This window comes from Varanus komodoensis, unplaced genomic scaffold (assembly GCF_004798865.1).
Source record: "Varanus komodoensis strain SLA01 unplaced genomic scaffold, ASM479886v1 scaffold7_1, whole genome shotgun sequence".
NCBI classification, from domain to species: Eukaryota; Metazoa; Chordata; class Lepidosauria; order Squamata; family Varanidae; genus Varanus; species Varanus komodoensis.
Window position 1 is genome coordinate 4865928 of NW_025336479.1, and position 24685 is coordinate 4890612.

General features: G+C 45.9%; 1 protein-coding gene across 3 annotated transcripts in view; it reads right to left on the minus strand.

The window, feature by feature from the left end:
* Window positions 1-24685, minus strand: part of SEPTIN9 (septin 9) — a 238280-nt gene that overhangs the window by 173549 nt on the left and 40046 nt on the right. For 2 of the 3 annotated variants that reach the window (XM_044454011.1, XM_044454010.1), the window contains exon 2: window positions 20578-20634. In XM_044454011.1, the coding sequence (XP_044309946.1) occupies window positions 20578-20634 (57 nt within the window). Of the gene's footprint in view, window positions 1-4150; window positions 4365-20577; window positions 20635-24685 lie in introns of those variants that run through there. The other variant, XM_044454013.1, reaches the window with a different exon arrangement.

Here is a 24685-nt window from a genome sequence, read left to right on the forward strand (position 1 = left end):
GCTTAGGGCAAAAAAGGCAGGGCTAGGGAGAACGAGAGTTGCAAAAACGGCAGAGTGGCTCTGAGGAGGCGACACGCAGTGCCCGGTTTGCCCTCCTTCGTCTCCATTCTCTCAGAGGCTAAGGATACCAAAGCCTTTGCCTTTTACCCTTCCCAAGCTCTCAGTCACAATGGAGTAAAGAGCAAGCGAAACCAATGGAAAGAGCAAATGGACCTGCAAAGCATACAAAAAGAACTTGTATGCATGATGAGCAGTGTGCACTTAAACCATACAACACATTACCAAGCCTAAAAATAATGATGCAAAAGACCACATACAAATCAAAGAGTGAGATTGTGTTGAAGACAGGGACCAGCGATGGAAGCAAAGGACAAAGTTGAGTGGGAAGTGTTTTGCCTGGGAAAGGGCCACTCCCCAGCATCTCCAGGTAAGGCCAGGAAAAAGCCAGACAGCGCTGAAGGCAGCCTCCTGCCCTCTGGATGCCTGGCCTACAACGCTGGGCATCCCACAGGGATTATGTCCTGAAGCTAATTTTGATGTGATCATGATTCCCATTGCTTTAAAACTTCTGCATGACTTTCTGTCTCAGCACTGAGTACTGCCTATTGGGTTGCAGGACAGAGAGGTCCGTCTTGACTCCTGCCTCTTAATGGCACCCAGGGCAATCATTTGTTGCAGGCCATTTGCTGCGGGATAGATTGGAACACCCATCTTGAGTCTTTACATCTGTCTGTCTGTCTGTCTGTGCACAGTTTTTCCAGGGAATTTCAGGCCAGTGGCTTTAATTCACTGTGGTCTGCTTCCTGCTCTTCATAGCACATTGAACAAGTGTGTGTGTGTGTGTGTGTGGCGGGGGAGGGGGGCACTAGATGGTCTCCAACTCCACTTCTAGCTTCTAACTACTATAGAATAAAGGATGGGGTGCTAGACTGTAAGACTAGCACACTCCAAACAGTTGGCAGGGCAGGAGTCACACTTTACTGTCAGTAAAAATGCAAAGTAGCCTCATGAAGGATTCTCATATTGTCAGTGTCAAGAGATCCTGCGCAGCTATAAAAATTGTACTAAAGGAAACAGAGAAATTTAACACATTTTTTCCTTTCAAAAACATTAGTTCTGGCATGTAACTGCTCAGTGCAGGGGAGTTTTGGAATAACTCGGGTTTGTGCCAATCCACCTCCACAACATGTGATCCTTAGAGTATGCATGCAAGTGCACATACAGAGGCTGAAAAGAGGACACTCAGATTGTACTGGAAAGACAATAAACCTGGGCTTGCGTGCATTGGGCAGGTCTGCAAAAGCTGAGAACCACCAGTCCAAAGGTCACCCACTGGCATCTTCAGGCCTGGACTGAACCTGTCCATGCAGGCAGTGCAATCCAGGATAGGAAGGAGCATAGGAAGGCTTCCTTTTGCAATTGAACCCTGCTTATCAACATGGCCTTCCTGAGCGCTGATGCGCTCCTGCATTCTGCTTATTCTTTGGTCCTGTCATCTGGCTTGCCTTCTAGGCTGACCTCTGGCTTTCGCTGTTTAGTCCTTGCTACCAATTACATGGCTCACCCAAGACTGATGCCCACAGCCTAGCCCTGACACTGAGCCAGGTAGAAAATTTAGGAGATTCACTTACTTCTATCACAAGAGAGGGGTGTGCATGTGCGCACACATGTGCACATAAAGTCTAAGAATCTCTTGCACAACCCACAATTTGAAGATCATATGTGCCAAAACCAAATCTTAATTGATCAAAGCAAAACTGGAAATAAAACCAACATACAGCCAAGACACACATAATATAGTAATGCTATCTTTTTAAAATACCAGCAGCTGATAGTTAATTCAATTTAACTGGTAAATTACAATAATAAACAATAAAAATGAGGTATTTTGCCCATCACTTTCCCTTGTTGCACACACAGTCCAGTTCCTCTTTTGTTCTTGCTGATTCAGAATGGTAATATGTACAAACTTACAACCTTGTTTATTCTTTGCACAATTGTGCATTTTTGCAAACTGGCTCAGTGGGGTCCCATAATGCTTTTCCTGATGGGAAAGAAGAAATGCAGCAGGCACTTATATAACAGCCATAGCTATTATGATTTAAGATAGCTAAGACAGCTATGATTTAAGAGCCAGGCATTCATGCTTCACTCTGCCCAGGGGTTTGGAAGAGTGAGAGTGGTCCCAGCAGGACAGCAACAGCTGCCCGGGATCACTGCAGGCCTTCGCTGCACAGAGAGAGGAGCAGAAACAGTTCGGACTGTAATGGCCCTGCAGGCTCCTGCCCCCAGTATATGTGGGTGTGTAACGCAATGTACTGCTGGACCATAGGCCCCAGATTAGACCAGAACGGAGTTTAGTTTTCCTTGCCACTGCTGCACTCCACCCTCACCCGGTGGTTTTCTCTAGAACATGTGGTTTTGCTTGCAACGTGAATGCCCAATAGCCAAAGCCAGGAACGCCCAGGAGGGCTATATGGCCTCTTAGTGAGTGCTTCTCCCATGCCAGCTAACCATCTCAGGAACAGAGAGAGATCTGCGAGGCTGGAAGGAAGCAGACTGTTCCTCAGCCAGCCAAGGGGTGCATCAAAAGCAGTCAATTGTCGGATCAAGGAATCATTAACAGTCATTCTAGTCTATATGAAGCAAGACAGCCCGCCAAAACTTCCAGCTTTTCCTAAAAGCATTAAATCCAGAGCAAGACAATGTTTCTGAATTCAAGGCCATCTCATCAGTTCTGATACAGAGTTTTCCCAGTGGAAATGACAAGTCATAGCATACTAAGACAGAAGCATGTTTAATTCAAGCTAAGGCAAACCTTTCTTCTTGCTTCGGTGCTTTTGCAGAACTCAAGCTACGGAATTGTATGAATTCCGAGAAATCCTTCTAGTGATCAACAGTGGGACCCCTGCTGCAAGGTGGACCTTGGCCTGTAACCCATGGTGCCTAACCCCAATTCTAGCTCTAAACTCTGTAAATCTAGCCAGTATAATTATCCTTGAATTGCTGACAAACTGGGAGGGAGGGGATATGAGACTTGACAAAAACTAGACGATGAGTTCATGGCAAAGTTGAAATTTGAACTTGGAATGCCCTGGCTTATGGTTCAGTTCTTTAGCCCATGTAACACACTATCATCTACATAATGCCTTCTTTTCTGGAGAAGCGTTTTCAAGATCTCATCAAACTAGGTACCCAGGTTCTCACACAGAAGCCAAACTCTGAAAATACGGCTCCTCACCCTGCAAAATCCGACAGGTGAACAGTGGGTCTGATACACACTTCTCTCTATACTTTGGCAGTCACTTCTCACCTTGATGCCAATTGTCCTGAGCAACCAGACATGCCTTTGGGATGAGGAAAGAGGCTTCTCAGACACAGGCAGTAGTACAAAGGCACCTAGTCTCACCCAACATGGATTGCCAGTAAAATAAGAAGAGAAGTAGCTGAAGCAACTGCATTGAATTAACCCCCAGCTTGGTGGGTTATGCTATCTTCACAGGGAATACAGAGCTGCTCCTGGATGCTCTAGTTTAGCAACAAGAAGCCCCCTTGCTCAGCAATGAACTCTCCGTGCAGCAATACAAACATTTCCAGAGGACAGGAGAGGGAAGCTCCTGCCTTTCACACAAGTTTTGGCATGAAAGGCTGCACTAAACCACAACACAGGCAAACAAACTGAGCAGCCAACTTCCAGAATATAAAGGCTTCCTCAAGCCAAGAGCTGGGATAGGCCCTCCCCCACCACCCCCAATTCTTCCAAGCATCTCCCCCCACTCTGCACACCGAACTGTCCAAGTTCAGAGTTAACAGAGCTCTGCATTCATTCCCTTCCCTTGCGGAGTCAAACACTGAAAAATACGGGGAGGGGAGGAAAAGAAAAAAGAACCAAATGAAATCCAGATCCAGAAAACTGTTTTGACCCTTGATACTCCTATTGCAATAGCCTCCATGTGGAGGCCATATGAAATGGTGAGGGGGAAAGGTAGAGCTAAAGCAATGAAACGCGGGGAATGCTGAAGTGAAATAAGAGCTTTACAGAGCCTTTTACCAATAAAGCTGAAGCCATAAGGAGTGATGACTGAAAGCAGGGGGAAAGAGAGGAAAAAACACCTTTGTATATACCATGTCGAATGACCCCACCACTCACCTGTAATCCGGTCCCTCTCCATTCCTACAAGATATATTGAGCATCCGTGTGTTCGAAATTGTACTTAGCCACTCTCCCTGCTGCCTTTTCCCCGGCTTTTCTCCTTCTTCTTCAAAAAATGCTTTTAGTCTAATTTCTTCAATCGGTTGCAATCATAAACTCATCCAGGTCACCACATTTCCATGTGCTGATCATATGTTTGTGCTCCAGACTGAAGTTGCTTTGTCTCATTGAAACACAGAGAGAGAAATAAAGAAAGTGCCAAAGGCATGACCCAGAAAAAGAAATTCAATGTGATTTCTCCCCCCCCAACCCCAAACATATATATATTCTGCCACGTGCAGGACTACTGAGCAACCCGATTCACCCGCAAGACAGTCTTAAAGGCACCACACATGCATTTCCAGAATAACGCTGCTCTCTTGACTTGGCATTTAATATTAACCGGGAGGTGCTCAGCAACTTGGCTTCTTGGAACAAAGCAAACAACTAATCCAGCTTCTAAAAAGTCTCTCCTGATTTCTCCATGCTTAATTCTTCTGCTGTTTCTCCTCCCCTGCTCACTTTTTTCCTTCCTTCCTTCCTTCCTTTTTTTTTTTTTTTTTTTTTTGAGCTAACGCATTTTATAGCTCCAGAATCCTGCTTATTCCTCTAGCCAGCTTGGTCTGTGAGGGTTTTTTAAAAAATCAGTTTGTACATAAACTATTCCACTGATGAAGACTGACTTCACTCCTCAGCAGAATGAGACCGAGAGAGAGAGAGAGAGAGGGAGAGAATCACAGGCTGTCGGCTACCAGGAAGGATTACGGCACATGTTTGCTCTCTCCAGTGGAGAGGCTTCCCACTCAGTCTTGGCAAGGAGCCGCGGAACCGCCTTGGCATGGAGAGCTGCCTGCTGGACCTTCCCTTGCCACCCAGGCCAAGAGAGAGGGGCTCTGCCGCTGGCCTGTAAGCGACAAGCAGCAGCATTCTTCTGGCAGGCAGCAGCTCTGTGTGCCGTCCCTGCGTGTGTGACTGTCACCCCAGCCCAGAGGGAGGCTCAGCTTCCGAGAACCCCTGTCGAAAATGCCGAGTGATGCAGCCTGCGTTGGCAGGACAGATTCCTGCCAGCTCCTGTTCACACGATTCCCCCAGAAAATGTCTACTTGAATAGCCAATGGTTACAAGTAGACTTCCACAGGGATCACTCCAGAAAGCCCCCGAAAGAAAGAACTACTGTGACAGAATCACAGTCATTGAAATGATCTTCAGATCATCCACTCCAATTTCCAGGGCAGAGGAGGATCCTCCACAGCCAGTACTTGTAATGTGCCTTATCCATGACATTCAGCGAATAAGCAACACTACAGCGATACCACCTAGCATACCAGTGTAATAATACCAGTTCTGTACACAGTGGGATGCAGGCGCAAGCTGCGATCACCCACATACTGCATGTAGAGCGACATGTTTGATGCGGGCAAGCCAGAGACCTGTTTCCCACCCCATCAGCACTATGCCGAGGAACTGTGTAACCAGCCTTCCCCAACCTTGTGCCTTTCAGATATGCTTGGACTACCAACTCCTAGAATTCCCTGCTGGATGGGAATTCTGGGAGTTGAGGTCCAAATGCCTCTGAAGGCTACCAGGTTGGGGAAGGCTGGTGTAAACTGTCTTTCTTGCAAGGGAACCTTTGTCTGTTGCAACCAACAAACGCAGTGAAGCAAGCTCAGTTATCACCCCTGCATTACAGATGACTACACAGTGAATTTATGGTTGAGCTGTCATTTGTAGCTGAGCTAAGCCAGACATTTCCTACGCACAATTCATGTATCAATCCTTGTTGTTAGTTGCAAAGTCGTGCCCAACCCATCGTGACCCCACGTGGACCTTCTAAACAAGAGCACTAGTGGGGATGCCTCACAATGAAGGATCCTGGGGAAGCACACCCCAGCCTTCAGTTAAAAGGAAGCGCCCTGCCCAAGTCAGATCAGTGGCCTCTCGAGCATTCCAGACATAGTGGTCAACCAGATCCTCCAGTGGGAAGCCCACAAGCTTTTCCATGAACAGCTAGAGCTGGAGTTCCAAACTGGTTGTCTCTGCTGCTCTCATGGCTCTCTTCTGAGCAGCAACCATGTTGGAGAACATCCTTCTCAAGGCATGGACTCCAAATTTAGAAGCACTGCTCCAGCCTGGCTGACCTGTGCTGACTAAGTAGAACAAACTTGCATAGTGGATACTCGCACGCCACATCCCAAAAATGGCATTCGTCTTTTTGTGCATGACACTGCTGGTCTGCATTTATCTGGTGATTCATCTCCATTCCAGATTATTAGGATGAATGAATCATATTCCCATGATGCTGGAAAGTCTGTTAAGAATTCTCCCTTCCCGACTGCAGCTTTCATAGCAGCCACATATATGCTACAGATGGTATCCTGGTTACTCAAAACCCAGAGTAGAGATGGGTGAGCAGTGCCATGTGGGCTGAGAGTGATGCAGTCCAGTTAAAACTGTTCCTGGACTGTTGAAACTGAGAAAGAGGTAAGGCACTTGGAAGCAGGCACTTGGGAATAAATTGCTCCTTCTTACTCTTTAATAACATCTCATATTTTCATGTTTTCCATCAGAACTGGATAGTCCTGTCTACATGCAGACATTTTGCATGATTAGATAGCTAAGTAAGACATTATGCCTTTCTGTGCATGATAAGAAATACTGCATTTTCCCTATGGAATTTCAAGGGATTCATGATACATAGACAAGCTGAAAAGTCTTGCCATAACTCTCAGAAACCAAAGCATTCTGCACCGCAATAATGATGAGCGCAGACGATCCCCCATTCCACAGACCTTCATGGGAAACCAGTGTTGTGGAAAGCTCCTGTGAAAGGAATTGTGATTTATTTATTTTTTTTAAGCTGTCTTGGTGCTGTGCTTCATTGCTTGCAAATCTGGGCAGGTTTGCACAATGACATTAGGAAATAAGTTGCAGAGGCTTATTTGCTAGTTGTGGTCCTCCTAATTATTGGCATAATTGCCCTCAGCAGACTTGGGTTGTTCTAAGATCTGAACCTGGTGAGGGTGGGTGTCTTACCCATCTACAAGCCATAGGTTTCAGGAAGGTCTGCAAAATGCCCCATCCACCCATTCTTACACAGATTTGTATGTCAAAACAAAATGCCTGTAGAGACCAATTATGCTAATTAGAAAGCTCTTGATCAGCACACACAGGGGCAGGAAAAAGCCACCATGGCCTATTTTCCCTGCTTGGTGGTACAAACTGTCAGAGAGTTTTGCTGTGTTCCAGCTTTCTCCAAACAGCTCCTTCCAGATTTCCAGCCACCAATCACCACACTAGTTGGGAATAACGGGAGCTGTAATGCAAAACATCTGGAAGATGCCAGGTTGGGGGAGGCTGTTATATTCCAACTGCATGTTTTCGATGCAGCTGGCCTCTTACAAAACTTACAAGAAAGCTCAGTCCAGTAAATAAAGATAATTATCAATCTTTCCGTGCTGCTCAAATGTGCATACGTGACAGTGGCTTCCTCCATTAACTTTTCAGCCTGACCGTCGTCTGCTGCCAAGCTGCATTTCTGACATGGAAGGCTTTTTCTCCGATGGGGTGTGGAGGCAGCAAGAAAAGCAACACTCAATTGAAAGCTAGCAGTTTTGGTCTGGACAGAGCTCATCTTTCATAGCCCAAGGAACTTTACAAGGGGAATGCTTTCCATGAAGGGACAAATAAAGCACCTATTATGCAGACAGCCAAGCTCAGACAGTTTTTCTGGAGCAGCTTCAGAGCTACAGGGCATGTCAGGGAATCCCAGGCTAGATGTTGCCATTAGCCATTATATACAGGCAGCTAATGGCATTCATGTGGACCCAACATTCCCAAGGGGCTGCAACACACTTATGTGTCTAGTCATATGTCACTCTTTGTGGCATGCACAGAACCACACCTGTGGTGCTTCCTTAGAACAAATTAGGCAAACAATTGCCTGTGTGGTCCAGCCACCCCCAGCCTGGTGCCAACCATATGGATTCAGCTACAGCTCTCATAATCCTCAGCCACAGGAGGCAGGCTGGTCTAGCCCAATATCGTCTACTCTTGGGGGCAAATTCCCAGCTTCTGCAGACTTTTAACCAGGAAGCCAGGAACTGAGCAAAACAAGGCAGATGATCTGACTGAGTGGGTCCCAACAACATCACCCAAATTCATAAGTAGGGGTTGAGTGTGGGTTGTCACTGAACTTGCTGAAACACTGGTTGAAACATTTTATCGAAACATGGGTTATCATGTTATATGGACCCAGATAAGGTAACGAACGATGGAGAATAACTCACAGCTTCAGTGTGGCTTGTTAGCACAGCTGAGTTCAGACAACACAATAACCCACAATTCAACAACACCTACCATTCAAGAACAATCCATGTTTAGCCCTTCGGTAATCATGTTGTCTGAACCCAGTCACTGTTTATGGCATAGAGTTATTATATCCTTGAATATTCTGGCAAACCAGTTAGAGCAGGCAAGTAGGTGGTGATTTTAGGTCCACAGATTCCTCACAGTCTATTCTGCAGACCCCTTGCCCACACTCTAGGTAGAACTATACTCTTGCTAGAAAGATGATGCCCCATCCTTCCTTCAAAGAGTTCAGGATTGCCCTATTTCATTCTTACAACAACCCTGTGAGGTAGGGTAGTTTGAGAACAAGTAACTAGCTCAAGGGCTGAGTGGGGAATTGAGTTCTGCTCTCCCCAGTGCCTGTTCAACCTGCTAAGTGCATCTGAGACGTTCAGTAAGTTCCCATTCTGCTTGTCGCACTTCTGGCCAATGGCAGGGAGGGGAAGGCAAGAAGCACAGGGCTTTGATTGGAATAGGAAATGAATTTGTTTTGGAAAAACAGGCATTTATCAGCAAACAATGGCTATTTATAAGGTGTTTTGAATGTCACTGCATTTTCCTCTCTTATGATTTGGAAGTTGCTCATCTCAGACTAAAAACCTACTTTTATTTTTAAAATAAAAAGAATCAGGTAAAAAGTTTTACCTGATCTTTAAAAAGAAAGGGAAAACTTATTTCAATGGGCTTTGTATAGCAGAGAATTTTTGTTCCTGAATGAACATGAAGAAAATGGGTGAACTTTGCTCCATGCTAAAACACTGCAATGTGGGTCCCATTCCAAAATCATAAAGCAGTGCTTAGACAGGAAGGAAAAGTCTCGACTCTCACGCCACAAATAGCTCTGATCTGAGGACAGATTTAGAAGTGGGTACCTTATTCTGTGGCTAGGTTACAATTAGGGTTTTTGGAAAGCCCTGCATAGTAGTGAACGACCTTGTCTTTTCAGTTCTCGGTTCTACTCCATCTCTACCCTTCCTTCTTTCCATTTTGGCAACACATTTATATAGCCTTGTTGGGTAAACAGAAGATGAATTCTGCAAGGATGTCCATCCTTGCATGGTTATTCTGCAAAGTGTCTCAGAAGTCAGATGGTTGTACGTGAGAGAGAGAGAAATGTTTGGGCTGGAGTTAGGGTATTCAAAAGGGTTTGAGACACACAAGCACCAAAATTTTTTTGCAGCTTACTTTCCTGTTCTGTCCAGCTTTGTCCAGGCCACAGAACATGATGGCTCAGCCTTTAGTCTGATCTGCGGGTCTGCAGACACTTGCTCCTACCAGTCAGATATGGGTGGGCCCCTCATTACAAGTGAGTGATCAGTGTTTACTGTCTAATGACGTTTCCCAGATTATTCACAGAGATGAAGTTACTGCAGTCTGCTGATCTTAGCTGTAGTTCACCAAAAAGGCAGGGCGAGGGTTCCTCAGACAGGTCGGCTCTTTGGGAAGTCTCTGGTAGGTGATCCCATTGGTCTGAGGTGACCCCCCCCACACACACACACACCATCTTTGCTCTGCCCCTTGTTTGAGGGCATGTCCTGTTGACATCCCAGCATCAGTTTCTAGCCATGCCTTGTACACTTTCTAGTACAGCAAATGGTTCAGAAGACCTTTTATTTATTTATTTAGGATATTGGTATGCCGTCCTTTGCAAGAGCCTCAGGACGGCTTACACAAATAAAATACAAATATCTAACATAACATAAATAAATTAACGACCCACTCTGACTACAATTAAAATATGATGATAAAATTCAATATTAAAACTTATTAAAATATTGATTAAATAAAAAGGTCTTGACCTGGCACCGAACAGCGTATAATGATGGTGCCAGGTGGACCTCTCTGGGGAGCGCATTCCATAGATGGGGCGCCACCACAGAGAAGGCCCTCCTTCGGGTACTCCGTCTCCTGACCGCTTTCAAAGAGGGTTCCCAGAGGAGGGCTTCTGCTGCCAATCTCAGGGGGTGGAAGGGCAAATAGGGAAGAAGGCGTTCCTTTAGGTATCCTGGTCCCAAGCTGTTTAGGGCTTTATAGGTAATAACCAGTACTTTGAATTGAGCCCGGACTTCGATGGGAAGCCAGTGGAGCTGATAGAGGACTGGGGTCATATGGGAATAATGCCCAGTCCCCAACAGCATCCTGGCAGCTCTGTTTTGCACCATCTGAAGTATCTGGATTGTCTTCAAGGGCAGCCGCACATAGAGTGTGTTACAGAAATCCAACTGGGAAGTAACCAATCCGTGTGTTACTGTTGGTAGGCAATCTTCTTCCAGGTAGGGATGCAGCTGATGGATTAGCCGAAGCTGAAGGAAAGCGCTCCTTGCCACCGCTGCCACTTGAGCTTCCAAGGTCAGCTCTGGGTCAAGGAGCACTCCCAAGCTGCGGACCCTGTCCTTTAGAGGGAGTGCAACCCCGTCCAGGGCAGGGCCCAAGTCACCTACCCAGGAGCTTGAATCACCCACCAACAGAACCTCCGTCTTATCTGGATTGAGTTTCACCTTGCAGACAAAAAAGCAGCAGGAAGTAAGCGAGGGCTGATTCTTTCCATTCAAGTCACTTTACAGAGTTTGGGTTTCTTTTGGTAGTTTTTGCACAGTACATTGTTTACATTGGATGGCAGCATTTGCAGTTTGCACTCCCCACAGTCAGGCCGGCTTTGTCGTTTTAGCCTTTCAGAGAGCCACAGACCTTTGCAACACCAAGATACTTCTGGTAAGATCCAGTGAAAAGTAGCCATGCTAGAAGAGCCATTGATCCCAAAGATCTTTACATTAAGTAATACCATAGCAGGAACTTAAGTACAAATGTGAAATGATTCCGGTAGTGTCTGAACTAATTTTTTTCCCTTGCACAAACATCTCCCATGGTCCTCTGATTTACAAGCAAGAATACATTCTCAGGCTTTTAACAGTGTCATGGCATAAATAATCTGTACTAAAGGATTCTAAATGGGCACTCTTGTTTAAGAGCATAAATGCTGGATGAGATCAAATTCCACCCACGTGCAGCAATTATGGAGGAATTTCAGCACACCAGCTAGTGTCAGTGGTCCATCGGAAAGTGGCCTTCCATCCACTGCTGGACCACAGCCACCTGCCCACCTCTGCTCTGACCAGAGGCACCCCTGAGCTCTTCTCACGCGCAGCTACTCCATAAGACACATACAGGCAAAAGGAGGACGAACAATAAAACACAGCTCTAGTCTAAAACTAGCACCAAGTAGATGCTCACAAGAGCTGACTGCCATTCGGCCTTAGTGTTTTGAACCAAGAATCTTTCTCTTCATATCAAAGTCCTTTGCTCAGTTGCTCGCGCTCTCATTCTCCCTCTCTCTTGTGCGCACACACACACACAGACACAGAGCAGGAGGCATGTCAGGACTGGTAGAACAGAAGAGAGAGAGGAGGAGCAGCTCTGTCCTCAGGCCTTCAAACCCTTCAGATCTGCCAGCAGCCAGGTCATCTTTTATGGTACCTTTCCACACCTTTGCTGGGAACTGTTCTCCTCTACTTGCCTGGATGCCGAAGCTCCTTGCTGCAGTGTTCTCTGCCTAGGGTTATGCGATTAGCCTGCAATCCCAGACTATCTTTCTCCTTTCCTTCCAAGGCTGTTGTGTGCCTAAGAAGATACATATGGGTTGCCAATGCAAGATAACGAATGGGTTTATCTCTCTGCTTGTGTATTGTGTTTGGGAAAAGAGTAATTTAGAATGCATCAAAAGAGTCATCAGACACAATTTAATTCCCTTGTCCTTTGTTTTATGAATAATTATCCACCCTGCCATGGCATTACAAAACCATAGTATTGTGAAGCTGATAGGACCTATCAGAGATACCTTCTAAGGTGGTTTTTGGCAGGACACCCTCTACCCAAAACCACCCTTGCCATTGATACATAAATATAGGATTCTATAGGTTCTAGAGGCAGCTTGTTCTCGTGCTGTACTGCTTAAAGAATTAAGAGCTGCTGATGTTTAATCAATATCAAAGCTTATTAGAAAACCTTCTCTGTATCCACCCCAGTCTAGAAACTATACAGAGACTTCATTCAAGCAAACAGTGAATTTATGCCTCAGCTACACTTTACCCTTTAGCAGTGGAGGAAGGGCAAACAAAGAAATCAGCAAAGGAAGGCAAAGAGGTTACAAAAGAACAGAGTCTTCTGTAGAGAGTAATGAGGCAGCTATGCCAGCGGTCATTTTCTTTCTTTAATGTGTGCACTGAGTCACCCTGGAGTGGTATGATGTAGGAATAAGTCAGCTTGCAAAACACTGAAATAAAACTAAAGCAAGCTGAAGAGAGGATGGGCATGGGGAGCTAAGTCACAGGAAATTCCCAAGGAATCTATGTGGCAATGCCTACCAAAAAGCAAGGGCATGTTGATCCGAGTCCTGCCTCTCAACATTTCTATTCTATATAGCTTGGCATCATTTGTATTGTTTTTTCATTGGCCATAAGAAGTGGGGCCATGTTGCTCAGGGGTTTTGGCAGGGGCTGTAGCAGAGCCACAAAGCACATGCTTTGCACATGAAGGTCCTGGGCATAAACCATTCTGTCTGCAGCAAGGTAGCAAGTGAGGCAAAAACAAAAGCCCGCCCATGCCCGCTTTTCCCTTCCAAAGGCATCCCCTTCAGTTGGCTAGCAAAGCAGAAGAACATACAAAAAAGTCACAATAACATTAATCCCCCTCCTTAAAACAATGGTTAACGCACAATCCAGATCCAAAAGCAACTTCATAAAGAGGAGTTCAGAGAACAGAACAATACCGTTTAAGAACAAGACATCTTTAGATACTGGCCAAACACAAAGAGGGGAAGGACCTGGTCTGGGGACATCGAGTTCCGCTGAGAAAACTTCTCATGCGTTGGCACCACTGGAAGGCAATGAGGGGCAATGGTAAAGAATGGGCAATTTCACAAGGAAGCAGACGGCCCTTCCTATGCGCCTGAGCTACAATCCCAAAGACTTGCTAGGGAGGCAGGCCCATCAGCCACAGCAAGATGGAAGTACATCGAAGAGGAGCCACAGTGGATCAGATCAAGACTTCACCTAATGCAGCATTCTGTTCACATACAGTGACCGTCCAGATGTCAGCGAGAAGCCCATGAGAAGGACGTAAGTGCAATAGGATCTTCCCACTCATGTTCCTCAGCCACCGGGCCCATTTTTCTTGATCGAGAGGGAGGGTGCAAATTAATTAATTAAATCAACGAGCCATCAGAACCCATAGCTTGCCATTCATGAATTTGACAAATCCCCCTTGAATCAATCAAAAGTGGTAGCCGCTGCTACACCTCGTTACAGTGAACTGCACAGTTCAATTATGTTTTCATCTGTCCTCAGTCTTCCTCCATTCAGCTTCATGGGGTGTTCCCAAGTTCTAGTAATATAGGAGAGAGAGAAAACAATGTCTCCCATTGTCTTTCCCATAAGATGCAGAATTTTCCATAGGACTGCATGTCAGAGAGCCAGAGGGACAAGGCCCCACACAAGGAAGCTGCTGGCTGCTGCAGTCTGGCAATCAGAACTCAGATCCAGCTGCATGAGTGGGCAAAAGGAAATCCCCCTCAGTAATCTTTGCCTGATAAGCCGTGCAGCTGCTACCAGTGTAACCAGGAGACCTGTCCATGAAAGAGCCCCTTTTTAATCACCCTTGGCTTGTATCTGACCATTATGTGCCTATGAGCATGAGCAAACTGCCCTGGCTGCAGCGTGCTCAGCACAGCTGGGGTGACTCGCCTGACATGTGAGACAAAAGGGGACAGAACAAGCCACAGGAAATTCAAGTGAGCTCATCCAAGAAGACATTCAAGGCAGGTGGGCAGTGTCAGCCAGTGTGTTGCTAGCTCCTTGGCTGCTGTTAAAGGCAGAAAGCACTCCAAAGGAGCACATTGCCTTCCCTGGTACTGCCTGGACCAGTTTTAAGTCCATAGCATTCCAGTGTGTGAGGCAATTTCAGCTGAACAGATTACTTGCAAACAGCCTGCAAATTCTCATCATGCTGTGAATGGGCCTTCTGTTCAGTCTTCCGATTCTCCAGTTGGGCTACAGATGAAATAAACAGTCACAAATATTCAACATTTGGAAAAAGTTCCAGTTTTGCCATTCAGCTTTTGAATGATATGTTCCAAAGCAAAATCTGAACTAGTGTTTTGAAAGTGTGTGTTGAACAACTCAGAATCTGAGATGCCTCAGATATGTTGGCCTCTCTCCCTTGTATTCGTTTGGCAAGCTTCAAAGATGAAGACATCATGTATGCTGACAACTGTCAAATACTAATTAGCACTGCATGTTATCTATCAAATGCTGCCAGATAGTAAACAACAAGATAGATATTATCTAACCCTAAGATGCCATCACTGCACATGTTCTCCCCATGGCAAGGGGACTTCCAATCTCCCACTTCCACCATCAGCCTTGAAAAGGAAGTCTTTTAACAAGGACATTGGCACTGTATATTTGATTTGCTCCCTCAGTGCAGCTCTGGAAGGTGCAGAGAGTGCCTGATTACTTAGGGGAATTCTACATAGGGCTAGTTAGCATTTTTCTCCTGGGGTTCTGGTAAAATAGCAAGGCTACTACTGTCCTGTAGCCTCCAAAACTTGGTCTGGATGCCACCTTACCCACAGAGGAAGAACTGAAGATCTAATGAGATGGAGAGCCTTTCACTGCTCACAAAGAGAACAGACCCTCTAGCAAGAGGTTTTGGACCGATGAGACATTTGCAAGGACCAGAACTGCTTGTGTCTGAATGTCAGCTTTCTTAAGATAAGAAGTTCCCTGCTGGATTAGACTAAGGTCCATCTTGTCCAGCTTTTTCTGCTCACACTGTGACCAAACAGCTGTCCCTTGAGAAGCTAGCAAGCAAGACATGAGTGCAATGGGACACTCTCCCCGCAGCTGAGGTGTCTATAAGCTCCCAGAGCTAGAAAGTTCGCATCCTTGCTGGCCCACAGTTGCTCTTGCTAAAACAAGGAGCCCCCGTCTCATGCTTCCCCAGGCTCTTCCTCCCAATGGGTCCCTCAATACTCTGCTCATTCTTTGTCCTCTGACTCCTTCCTTCTCCCTCCTTCCACCTCATCCTTTCCACTCCACCCTGCAACCCATTAGGCCGCTGAATGGCCAGGGCCATTGAGAGTTCCCCTATTTGGTGGCTCCCTAGCTGACTATCAGATGGACCAGCAAGATCTTGGTTGCCTAAATAGGAAGTCACTGACCACACTGGAGTCTGTGCCCACTCTGACCCAGTCCACATCATGAACTAAAGGAAGGAGGGGACATGGTTGCAGGCTTGCTACAGATAATACCACTGCCTGTCAACAATAACAATGTTGTGTATTAAATACTATTGCATACTAAACATCAAGTATTGTCTAATGATTTTCTTATACTATGAGAAAAGTAGTTGAAAAACAATGTGCCCACCTGACCTGTACAGGTGAACACGGGGTGCATTCTAAGACACACATTCTTTTTACAGCAGGTGGCTGTGAAATTTATCTGTGCCCAGTGTAAGGGGCGGGGGGGGGGGTCGAATGGCTGAATGTTCCTTTAAAACCCCACCCACTCCAAACCTTGTTTTACAGAGAACTAGCTGTCAAGGGGAAGACCCAGTGGGAAACCATCCCCTTGAAATCTTATCTTCTATGTTCAGAAAGCTGTTTTGTACGGAGAAGCATCCCATGTAGTTCACTATTTGCACGGATTCAGCCCTGAGTTCATATGCAGCCACTGCAGCTGGAAACTGGGGGGCTCCCTCACCCACTACTGGTGAGAACTAGAACTTGGCAGCAAGGTGGCCACTTAAATAAGGTCAGCAAAGAGCAAGAGATGACAGGAAAAGACAAGCTTACGCCAAGAGTGCAAACCTCTCCTCCAAATGAGGTTTCCACACTATCAGCAAATGTGCCTGATTATTGGATAACTGGCTGTGGTTTCACTACATTACAAGTCATGCACTGTTCTTCCAAGGAGTCTCAAAACAAGCCACGCTCTGTCCCCAGCCAAATGCTGATGGTGCAGAAGTGGCGACGCAGCCCTTCTGACGCACGCGGCACACAGGGCTGTGCTGCAGCTGGCCCAGCATAAAGCCTCTCTGTTAGCGGGGACGGTGCAGGGTGGCAGGCAGGCAGGCAGGCAGGCAGGGAGAGGGGCAAGCAGGGAGTGCCTTTCCCTCCTGTCATCCCTCCTGTCGTCCCTCCTGGAGTTCTGAAGCAGTGCCGGCTTAGGGAAACAGCCAGCAGCGGGGAAACTGCGAGCTTTCTTGGAACTGGAGATATCCTCTTTCAGTTCACCCAGCAGCTCACGAAAGACCAGAAGGATGTTCACAGAGGCATGCGAGCCCAAGGGTGGAAGGGAACGGGATATATGTCCCCTGTGGCAGGACACCCCAGGTGCCTCCTCCTCATCCCAGGCCACAGCTGTGGGGGCAGGGAGCAGTAGCTGCAGCGCAGCACGTCAACCATTCCCATTTCCAGGGTGCTTCTGGCCTGAATTCCCGTGCTGGGCAGGGCCATAATCCCCACAGCTCAGCCTGCAGCTCTTGACTGTTTCTGAAGCAGCTCAGCTTTAAAAAGTTGAGGCAGGAGATGCAAAAGCTGGGATGCCCCCAAATGGCTTGTGGGCTGGGAAAGGAGTTCTCCGGAGGGCCAGGCTGGGTCTGCAGCTGAGCCATATTTGGCCTGGGAGGCTGCTTGACACGCACACATCCATCATTTGAGTGATGAGCTTGCTGTGGGAGCAGTCAACTTCCTGTATTCGCCGTTGGTTCTCAGGGGAGCTGTGCTCTGGTTTCTGCTTCTTGTGCCATAACTGCTTAGTGAATCGAGGCCATCTGGAGATCTCTGGAGGGCTGTGCTGGGAGCCCCAGTTGGCCAGATTTGCTCCCTGGATCTGAGGCTCCCCACCAAAACTAAAAGAATGCAAACCTCTCCACAATTCTATAAACAAGGGAAGGCGCGCTGCATCCATTGCCCAGATAACTCTGCACAGGAGAACTCAGTATCATATACAATCGTGCAAGTCCTATGGTGACTCCCACAAATGGCACCACTGCCGAGATTAAGTCAGCTCTACTGGGAATGCTGTTTTTCTGTTCAAAAAACAGAACAGCCACCTGCAATTTGAATCCATTCAAGTGATGCAGTCAGTGAGAGCCCTCGGGGCGTACACATGATGCAATGTCCTGCCTCTACCAGGCAGCCCCTCTTCCTAAGGCATTCCTCACAATGCATCAAGCAAAAAACATGGTGACAACAACAACTACTACAACTGAATTGCAGCTGAAAGGCAATTCTTCGTTGAATCCGCCAGTCTCTGCATGTGCCCTCACGGCTAGGGCTCTCTTCCCATTCTGCTTGCACCAGATTAGCAAGATCACTAGCTAGCTCAGGTTTGTGCAGCCCACCTCCCTGCTGATGTGCTGCCCATCCATCCACGTTTCTACAAAGGAGGACTGCTATTTGGATAGCGTGGCTCCAATCTCCATATCCATTTGGAGCATATGCAGTGGAGAAAATGGATTTCATTTAAGAGAATAAGAAGAGCTGCGCTGAATCAGACAAAAAGCCCACCTGGTCCAGCATTCTGTTCACACAGTGCCTGATAGGTGCCTGCTGTCAGTTTTATTTCATTCCTACCACACCTTTACTTTAAGGCAGTGCACGCCGTTACTTCTCCCCACTATTTTCATAATGACTCCAGGTGGAAGGTTAGGCTAGGAGAGAGTCACTGGCTCAGCAAATGAGCTTCATGGATGAACAGGGATTCAAGGCTGCACCTCCTCATTCCCACTGCAGCTCTCCGCCAGAGTGGCTCTCGACTGTAACATTATCCATTCTACAGGAAAAGGTCACTTCTTAGTCAACTGAGCCAGTGACAGAAAGCAAACGGCCTGTAGCCTGTTCTAGAGACGATGCCAATTTGTTTGAAGACACATGGCATTCGAAATGAAATGCTGGAGTGGACCTTCACAGGAGTTGAATGCTTGCCCTGGGCGTGCTCCTTTATGGGGATGCCATGCAAGAGCGTTTGCCCATGAACAGCTATTTGCTTAGTAAGGCACACCTGTTGCAGTTGTGAATGCTGTGCAAAAATGGTCCTCATTCATAGCACGGCGATGACATTACCATGCACTCAGCTCCTGACTTATATGGAAGCAGCTTCATGACTTGAGAAGGTTTTAGTAACATGTATGGTATTTATTTGTGAGCTTAAGTGGACTCCGGGGGAGGACAGGAAGGCCTGGAGGAACGTTGTCCATGGGGTCGCGATGGGTCAGACACGACTCTGCGACTAACAACAACAGTGGTATTTATTATCTAGCGGATGGCTGAATGTTTATACACTTCAATAATATGGTTTTAGTAACATTTGTTTTTTGCATTTGTAAACCACTTTCTGATATATTTTGAAAAGTAGCATTTAAGTTCAGTACATATGTAGTAACTGTTATCAGAAAGCATACTGTTTGTTGTGGTACACCACCCAGAGAACTTCAGCTATGAGTGGTATAGAAATGATGAGGACGAAGATAAAGAACTTTGAAGGGGAAGAAAGTATCATCCCTTAAATAAAACTTCATCCTCATTACCAGGTTGCACATGCACTGCTTGTACAATGTGTGGTGAGCAAGAGGTTCAGTCCTCAAGCTGCTGAACAGAAGGGGAACTTTCACAGGACAAATGGTAGAATCTGGCATTTCCAGTCACGCAATCAAGATGGTACAGAAATTTCGTATGATTTGTTCTGATTTCAATAGTCCGTCCTTCCTTCCACCCGCCCGCCCACAATATTTATGTGGAGAGTGTAGTGGGATGGAAAATTAGGAACATTTGCACCTTGGGAGCCTGTGAGAAAGGAAGGGAGGAACAAGATGGAACTCGCCTGCAGAACTCCTGTCACCTGAACATCCAAGAGATCTCTTCTGGCAGTTCAATCTTTATAGGCTCTTTACATATGTAAGGACATTTCTAAAACACTATTGGGGGCTAAAATCTTGTTCCTAAAAAGAAAATAAAGGCTGATCTCCTAAATCAAATGCATATAATGGTACATTGGCCTTTCTGGTCCAGCTGCACAGAAGTAAATGGATAGCCTAGAAACAGCTAGAAGTAGGAGAGATCAAGCCCTATATAGACCTTCATGCTCAATGCACACAGATCTAAATGCAAGCCGGGGCAGAGGGATGCTGGGGATGGTTTAGGTGCGCACCCCACACATGAGCAGGAGTTAGATCACTCCTCCTTTTCTCATGAAGTCCAGGAAAGCATGATGAGAAGATAACCATCCTTAATGCTGAGGACTTTAGTGGTACCAAGTAGCGTGGCAAGGAAATCCTGCGCTCATGGCAGTGACCTGGAGTCGTCGCTGTAAGGACTCTGCCTCAGCTTAAGAGGCATCCCATTGAAGGAATTCCTTGCAACAACTGAATGGTCAGCAAAGCCTGGAAACATGTGGCGCCTCGTTAAAGCGCTTCATACCGTATAAAGTTTTATATCTTGAGCTGCCTAACGACCACTGGAGAACATGCAGTGTCACAGAACAAACACACCTTGGGGCCTAAAAAGCGCCCAACAGACCATGTGATACCAAGTCTGGGAAACAGCCGGTTCACAGCTAAACACCCTTTCCCACCCAGATAAAAACAGCTTCAATGGTATCGACATGCAACCAGAAGAGTAACTAAGTCAAAAGCACTTGAAATGTGTAGGCATTGTGTGGGATAAACATAACTGCACACAGAACATGGAACCTATTGTTAATGTACCCAGCACCCTACTCAAAGTGCGCATTTCTGGTGCTGGTGTGGAATATTCACTGCCTCTTCTTTCCATTTCTACATGTGTACAGATAATTCTTGTGAACAACTTGACAGCCCTGTGGCTTCCATGGAAGCTGGTCTAAATGCAGTATTTGTTCAGCTGCTGGTTTATTCTTCTAACTACAGGTTGTTGGGGTTCAGCTGCTGTCACTTCAGGTATGAGTTCCAAAGTTGGGAGAGGGAGAGGGAGAGGGACTCAATCCATTCATTCCGCTTACTTGGACTTGTTGGGTCACCAGGTCTTCGGAGTCTCCCACTGGAGGTCCTTGAGATTCCTAAGACGAAAAGAAAAATGAGTGTCAGTGATTAAGCATATACAGAATTCAGGTATCAGCATGCTGTAGGTACTTTGACAAAGGGTATCAGGCTAGATAAGTAGAGACTGGATTTGCTTCTGAAATCTCCCATGCCAGGACTCTGTGCCTAGGCATCAAAGATCTTGCTTGCAGTTTCCTCAGCAGAGACCTGGATGGCTGCAGGAGCTTAACATTTACATCCTCACATTCTAGTACATCAGAGAAAAGCAGCCTGAGATGCCTCCATACTTCTTCTGGTTGAATTCCTGTCTCTAAAAAAACAATAAATTTAAGAAGCAGCTGCCAAATACTTTGAAGGGGAAATGGCCATCATATCCAGAGAGCACTAGAAGAATTGACTTTTCTTTTTCCTTAGAACCGACTTTTCTTTTCCCTTTTTCTCATTCCCTAGGGTCCTAGGTGATGAGAAAAGTGTATTTACTGTATCACTGCATCTGCTGTTTATGCATTCAAATATAAAACCTTTAGCTGAAAACAAATACATAAAAATAACCATGAAAAGTATGAGGTCCTGCCAGGAAAAAGAAAAGATAGTGTCCATCACTCACAAGACCCTTGCATCATCCCATATGCCAGACAACCCTGAGATGAGCATTGCTGTCAACTGGTAATTATTCAAGAGATGGTTCGTGATGACTACAACTTAGCTGCGGTGCAACAATCAAAGGCAAATGCAATCCGTCCCTGAACTTTTAAAGGAGGATGATGCTTCATCATGCTCAAATGGTGGTGTGTTTCCAGGACAGAGAGGAATGGGAGAGGGGCAGCATGAAGTAGGCAAGGGCGATAGCCATCTCTGCCCACAGCTCCACTTGGAAATTGCAACCCACGCTGTAAATGGCGACGTGAGTCCATGTATGCCTGAGGTCTCTGGCCTGGTGACTTGCCTGCTAAAAATGAACAAGACTTCAGTGGATGAGACCCAGATCAGAACTGTGTGTCTGCTCTAGAGTGAAACTGAAAAGATGACACACTTTTATAAAAGTATCTGGTTCGATCCCAAGGATGAACTGAAACAGCTCATGAAAATTCAATTTCACTTTTTTATTACTAGGGGAAGGGAAAAAAAACCTCCTCCACCTAAACAGCTGACTCGTAAGGTTTCCAATGGGACGTTTCACAGTCCTACAGTGGAGATTCATTGACAAAGACTGAGCCGAGGAGCAGGTATACATTGAGCTCTGGACACAGAACTGCAAGTTTCCCTACTAGAAAAGCTTTTCCCAACTTGGTGCCCTTTACATGTGCGGGAACACCACCCCCATAATTCCCTAGCCAGAAGGGTCACTGATGGAGAATTCTGGGAGTGGTGTTCCAACATATCTGGAGGATACCAAGTTGAATAAGGCTGTTTTAGAGAATGCTTAGAAACCCAAGAAAGGAATCAAGATGGCTTGCAGGAGTCAACAGGAAACTGACTCCTTGGCCATATCTTGAAGCTAATATACATTGCCCTCTTGCTCACCTTGCCCATTTTCCCACCTCTGATCCTTGAAAAGTATATTGAAGGGTCTTTAAAATCCTAGAGTTTGAAAGCATAATGGCATGCAAAGAATTAGCAGAATCTGCAGAACTGGGAATTTTCTTGTGCAGAGAACAGACAGTCTTGATCACGGTGACTGAAATGCTATCAGTTTTGTTGGAAAAGCACCACACCAAACTTAATGAAGGGCAGAACAAGTGAGAAACTCAATGAAAAGATTTTTAAAAATTGTAACTCTCTCGCCTCTATTGTGAGCTGAAATGCAGCAGTCCAAAAATTCAAACAGAACCATCCAAGAACATTCCAAAGAATAACTATATATCCCCTCTATGTAAAATTATAGTGTTAGGGACGGTTAGTTGATTTGTGGCTGAATATTCTTGAGACTTTGACATATGGTTTGGCAAACCCATTTTCCACAATTCAAACAAAACTGATAACTGACTCCTTTTTACCGGCTGCTTTCATTTGATTCCAAATACTTAATATTCTAATGAGGCCTCTCAGACTGGCCTTCATTAACTCCAGTCCATTTTGGGGTACCTCTCTACCTCACCCCCCATTTTGTTTTGGCCCATTCACACAAGCATTAGATTTTCACAAATGGAAAGGGAATGCAATTCCAGGCCCTACACACATCATGACTTGGCAGAGGGCCGAAAGGGATCTCTTGAATCCTCAACACCTGTATGACAAGCTTAAGTTCAACTAGTAGAGTGTTTCTCAGCATGGGGAACTGCTGAGATATGGAAATTTCTGCCCATTATGTAGCTAGCAAAACAAAAAAGGACCAAAAAGAAACAGTGACCGTCAGTTTGAAATCTACACCTTCTGCAGGACTGGGCTTGGGAACATATAACCAGCCAATGCAAATAGGCCAGAACTGGAGCTATGTCTGGACCATCTGGTCCTGATTGTTACTCAGACTGCCACCATTTGCACAAGCTGCAGCTTCTGAGCATTCTTAAAGGGCAGCCCCACAAAGCGTGTTGCAGTAATCCAAGTCAGAGCAGAGATTACCAGAGCTTTGATTACTGAAGCCAGGCTATCCTTCTTTAGGCAGAGACGGGTCAGCAGTCAAAGGTGAGACCACCTGGGCCTCAAAGTAAGAAAAGCACGTCAAGGAGCACCCCCCCCCCGCAAACTACTTGTTCTTGCAAGGGGAGTGCAACCCCATCCAGAAAAAGTTGGATTCCCTCCATCCAGTCAAAAGACCCTTCCAACAACACCATCTCAGTTTTATCTGGACCGATTTTTAGGTTGTTAGCTCTCAGCCAGTCCATCGTTGCAGCCAAGCATCAGTTCAGCACATCCATAGCCTCACCTACTGAAGGAGATGAAAAGGAGAAATAGGGCTACATGTCAACACCACCTTACAGCTGACTGTGCACTTCAGCATTCCAGATGACACTACTCTGCAGTTTTATGTGCATGCTAAATAATGCTGGGGACAGCACCAATCCCTAAAAAGCCCCATACTGGAAAGGTAACAGGGCTGAGCACCACCTTCCAGGGCCAACCTTTTAAGTAGGAGCAGAACGACTACTATGGCTCTGCAAGGTGGATTTATCTGTGTCTTGACTAGTTCCCAATATCCTCTGTCAGTATAGCAGGCAGGAGAAACAATAAACAAACTGATTTAGCAAGAAGGAAAGAAAAAAAGACTCTTAAACCAGGAAAGCAACATCACAATCCAGAATAAGGACAGCAAGAAGAAACTGCAAAGTAGGTTTGTTATGCTCACACCTCTTCTGCTACTAGGAGTTCCCTTCTTCAACAAACACATCTCAGGACTTGTATCCAGCACCCTCTACAATCCCAGTCCATCTCAAGACTCATCTTGCGGAACTTCCTTTGGAACATATATACTGTCTGGGTCATGTGAATGACACAGATTGATGCAACAGTCACAGCTGTACTCTTGGTTATACAGCAGCATTAACAGAGTTTATATAGGCCAAAGCTAACATGAATAATGTGTGATATCTCAATCTTGCCTACATTTCCAAGGCAGGTAGTTGACCTTGAGGCTCTCCTCCCACACCTCTTATCATGCACAAATAAATACGCAGGTAGCTAACCCTGAAAAGACTAAGAGAAGAAACCTTACAGACCATTGAAAGAGTAGAAATCAAAGGGTGCTTGAGGCACTGAAAGAGCAATTGCTGTAAACCAACTCCATCCCAGATATAAAACTGTCTTCCGGTGATTTCCAGTACAGTAGGAAAAATGTGTTTTCAATCTGGGATAGCATATTATTTTAAAAAATCACCTGGATACAGAAGGCATTACTGCCTTTAATCCTGGCAACAAGAATGCCACACTTTTCTCTTGGTTTGAACTTCTAGGCTTTTGGATGTTGTCTGCCTGAGCTCATATTGGTTCTGATCCCGCAGAGAGATACCTCACTAATACTAATACTTCATGTAAGAGCCATAGCTGAGTTGTTTGTTAACAAGATGCGTTGCATTTTTGCCAAAGCACATTACAGAGAATTCTTCCTCATAGAATCATAGAATAGCAGAG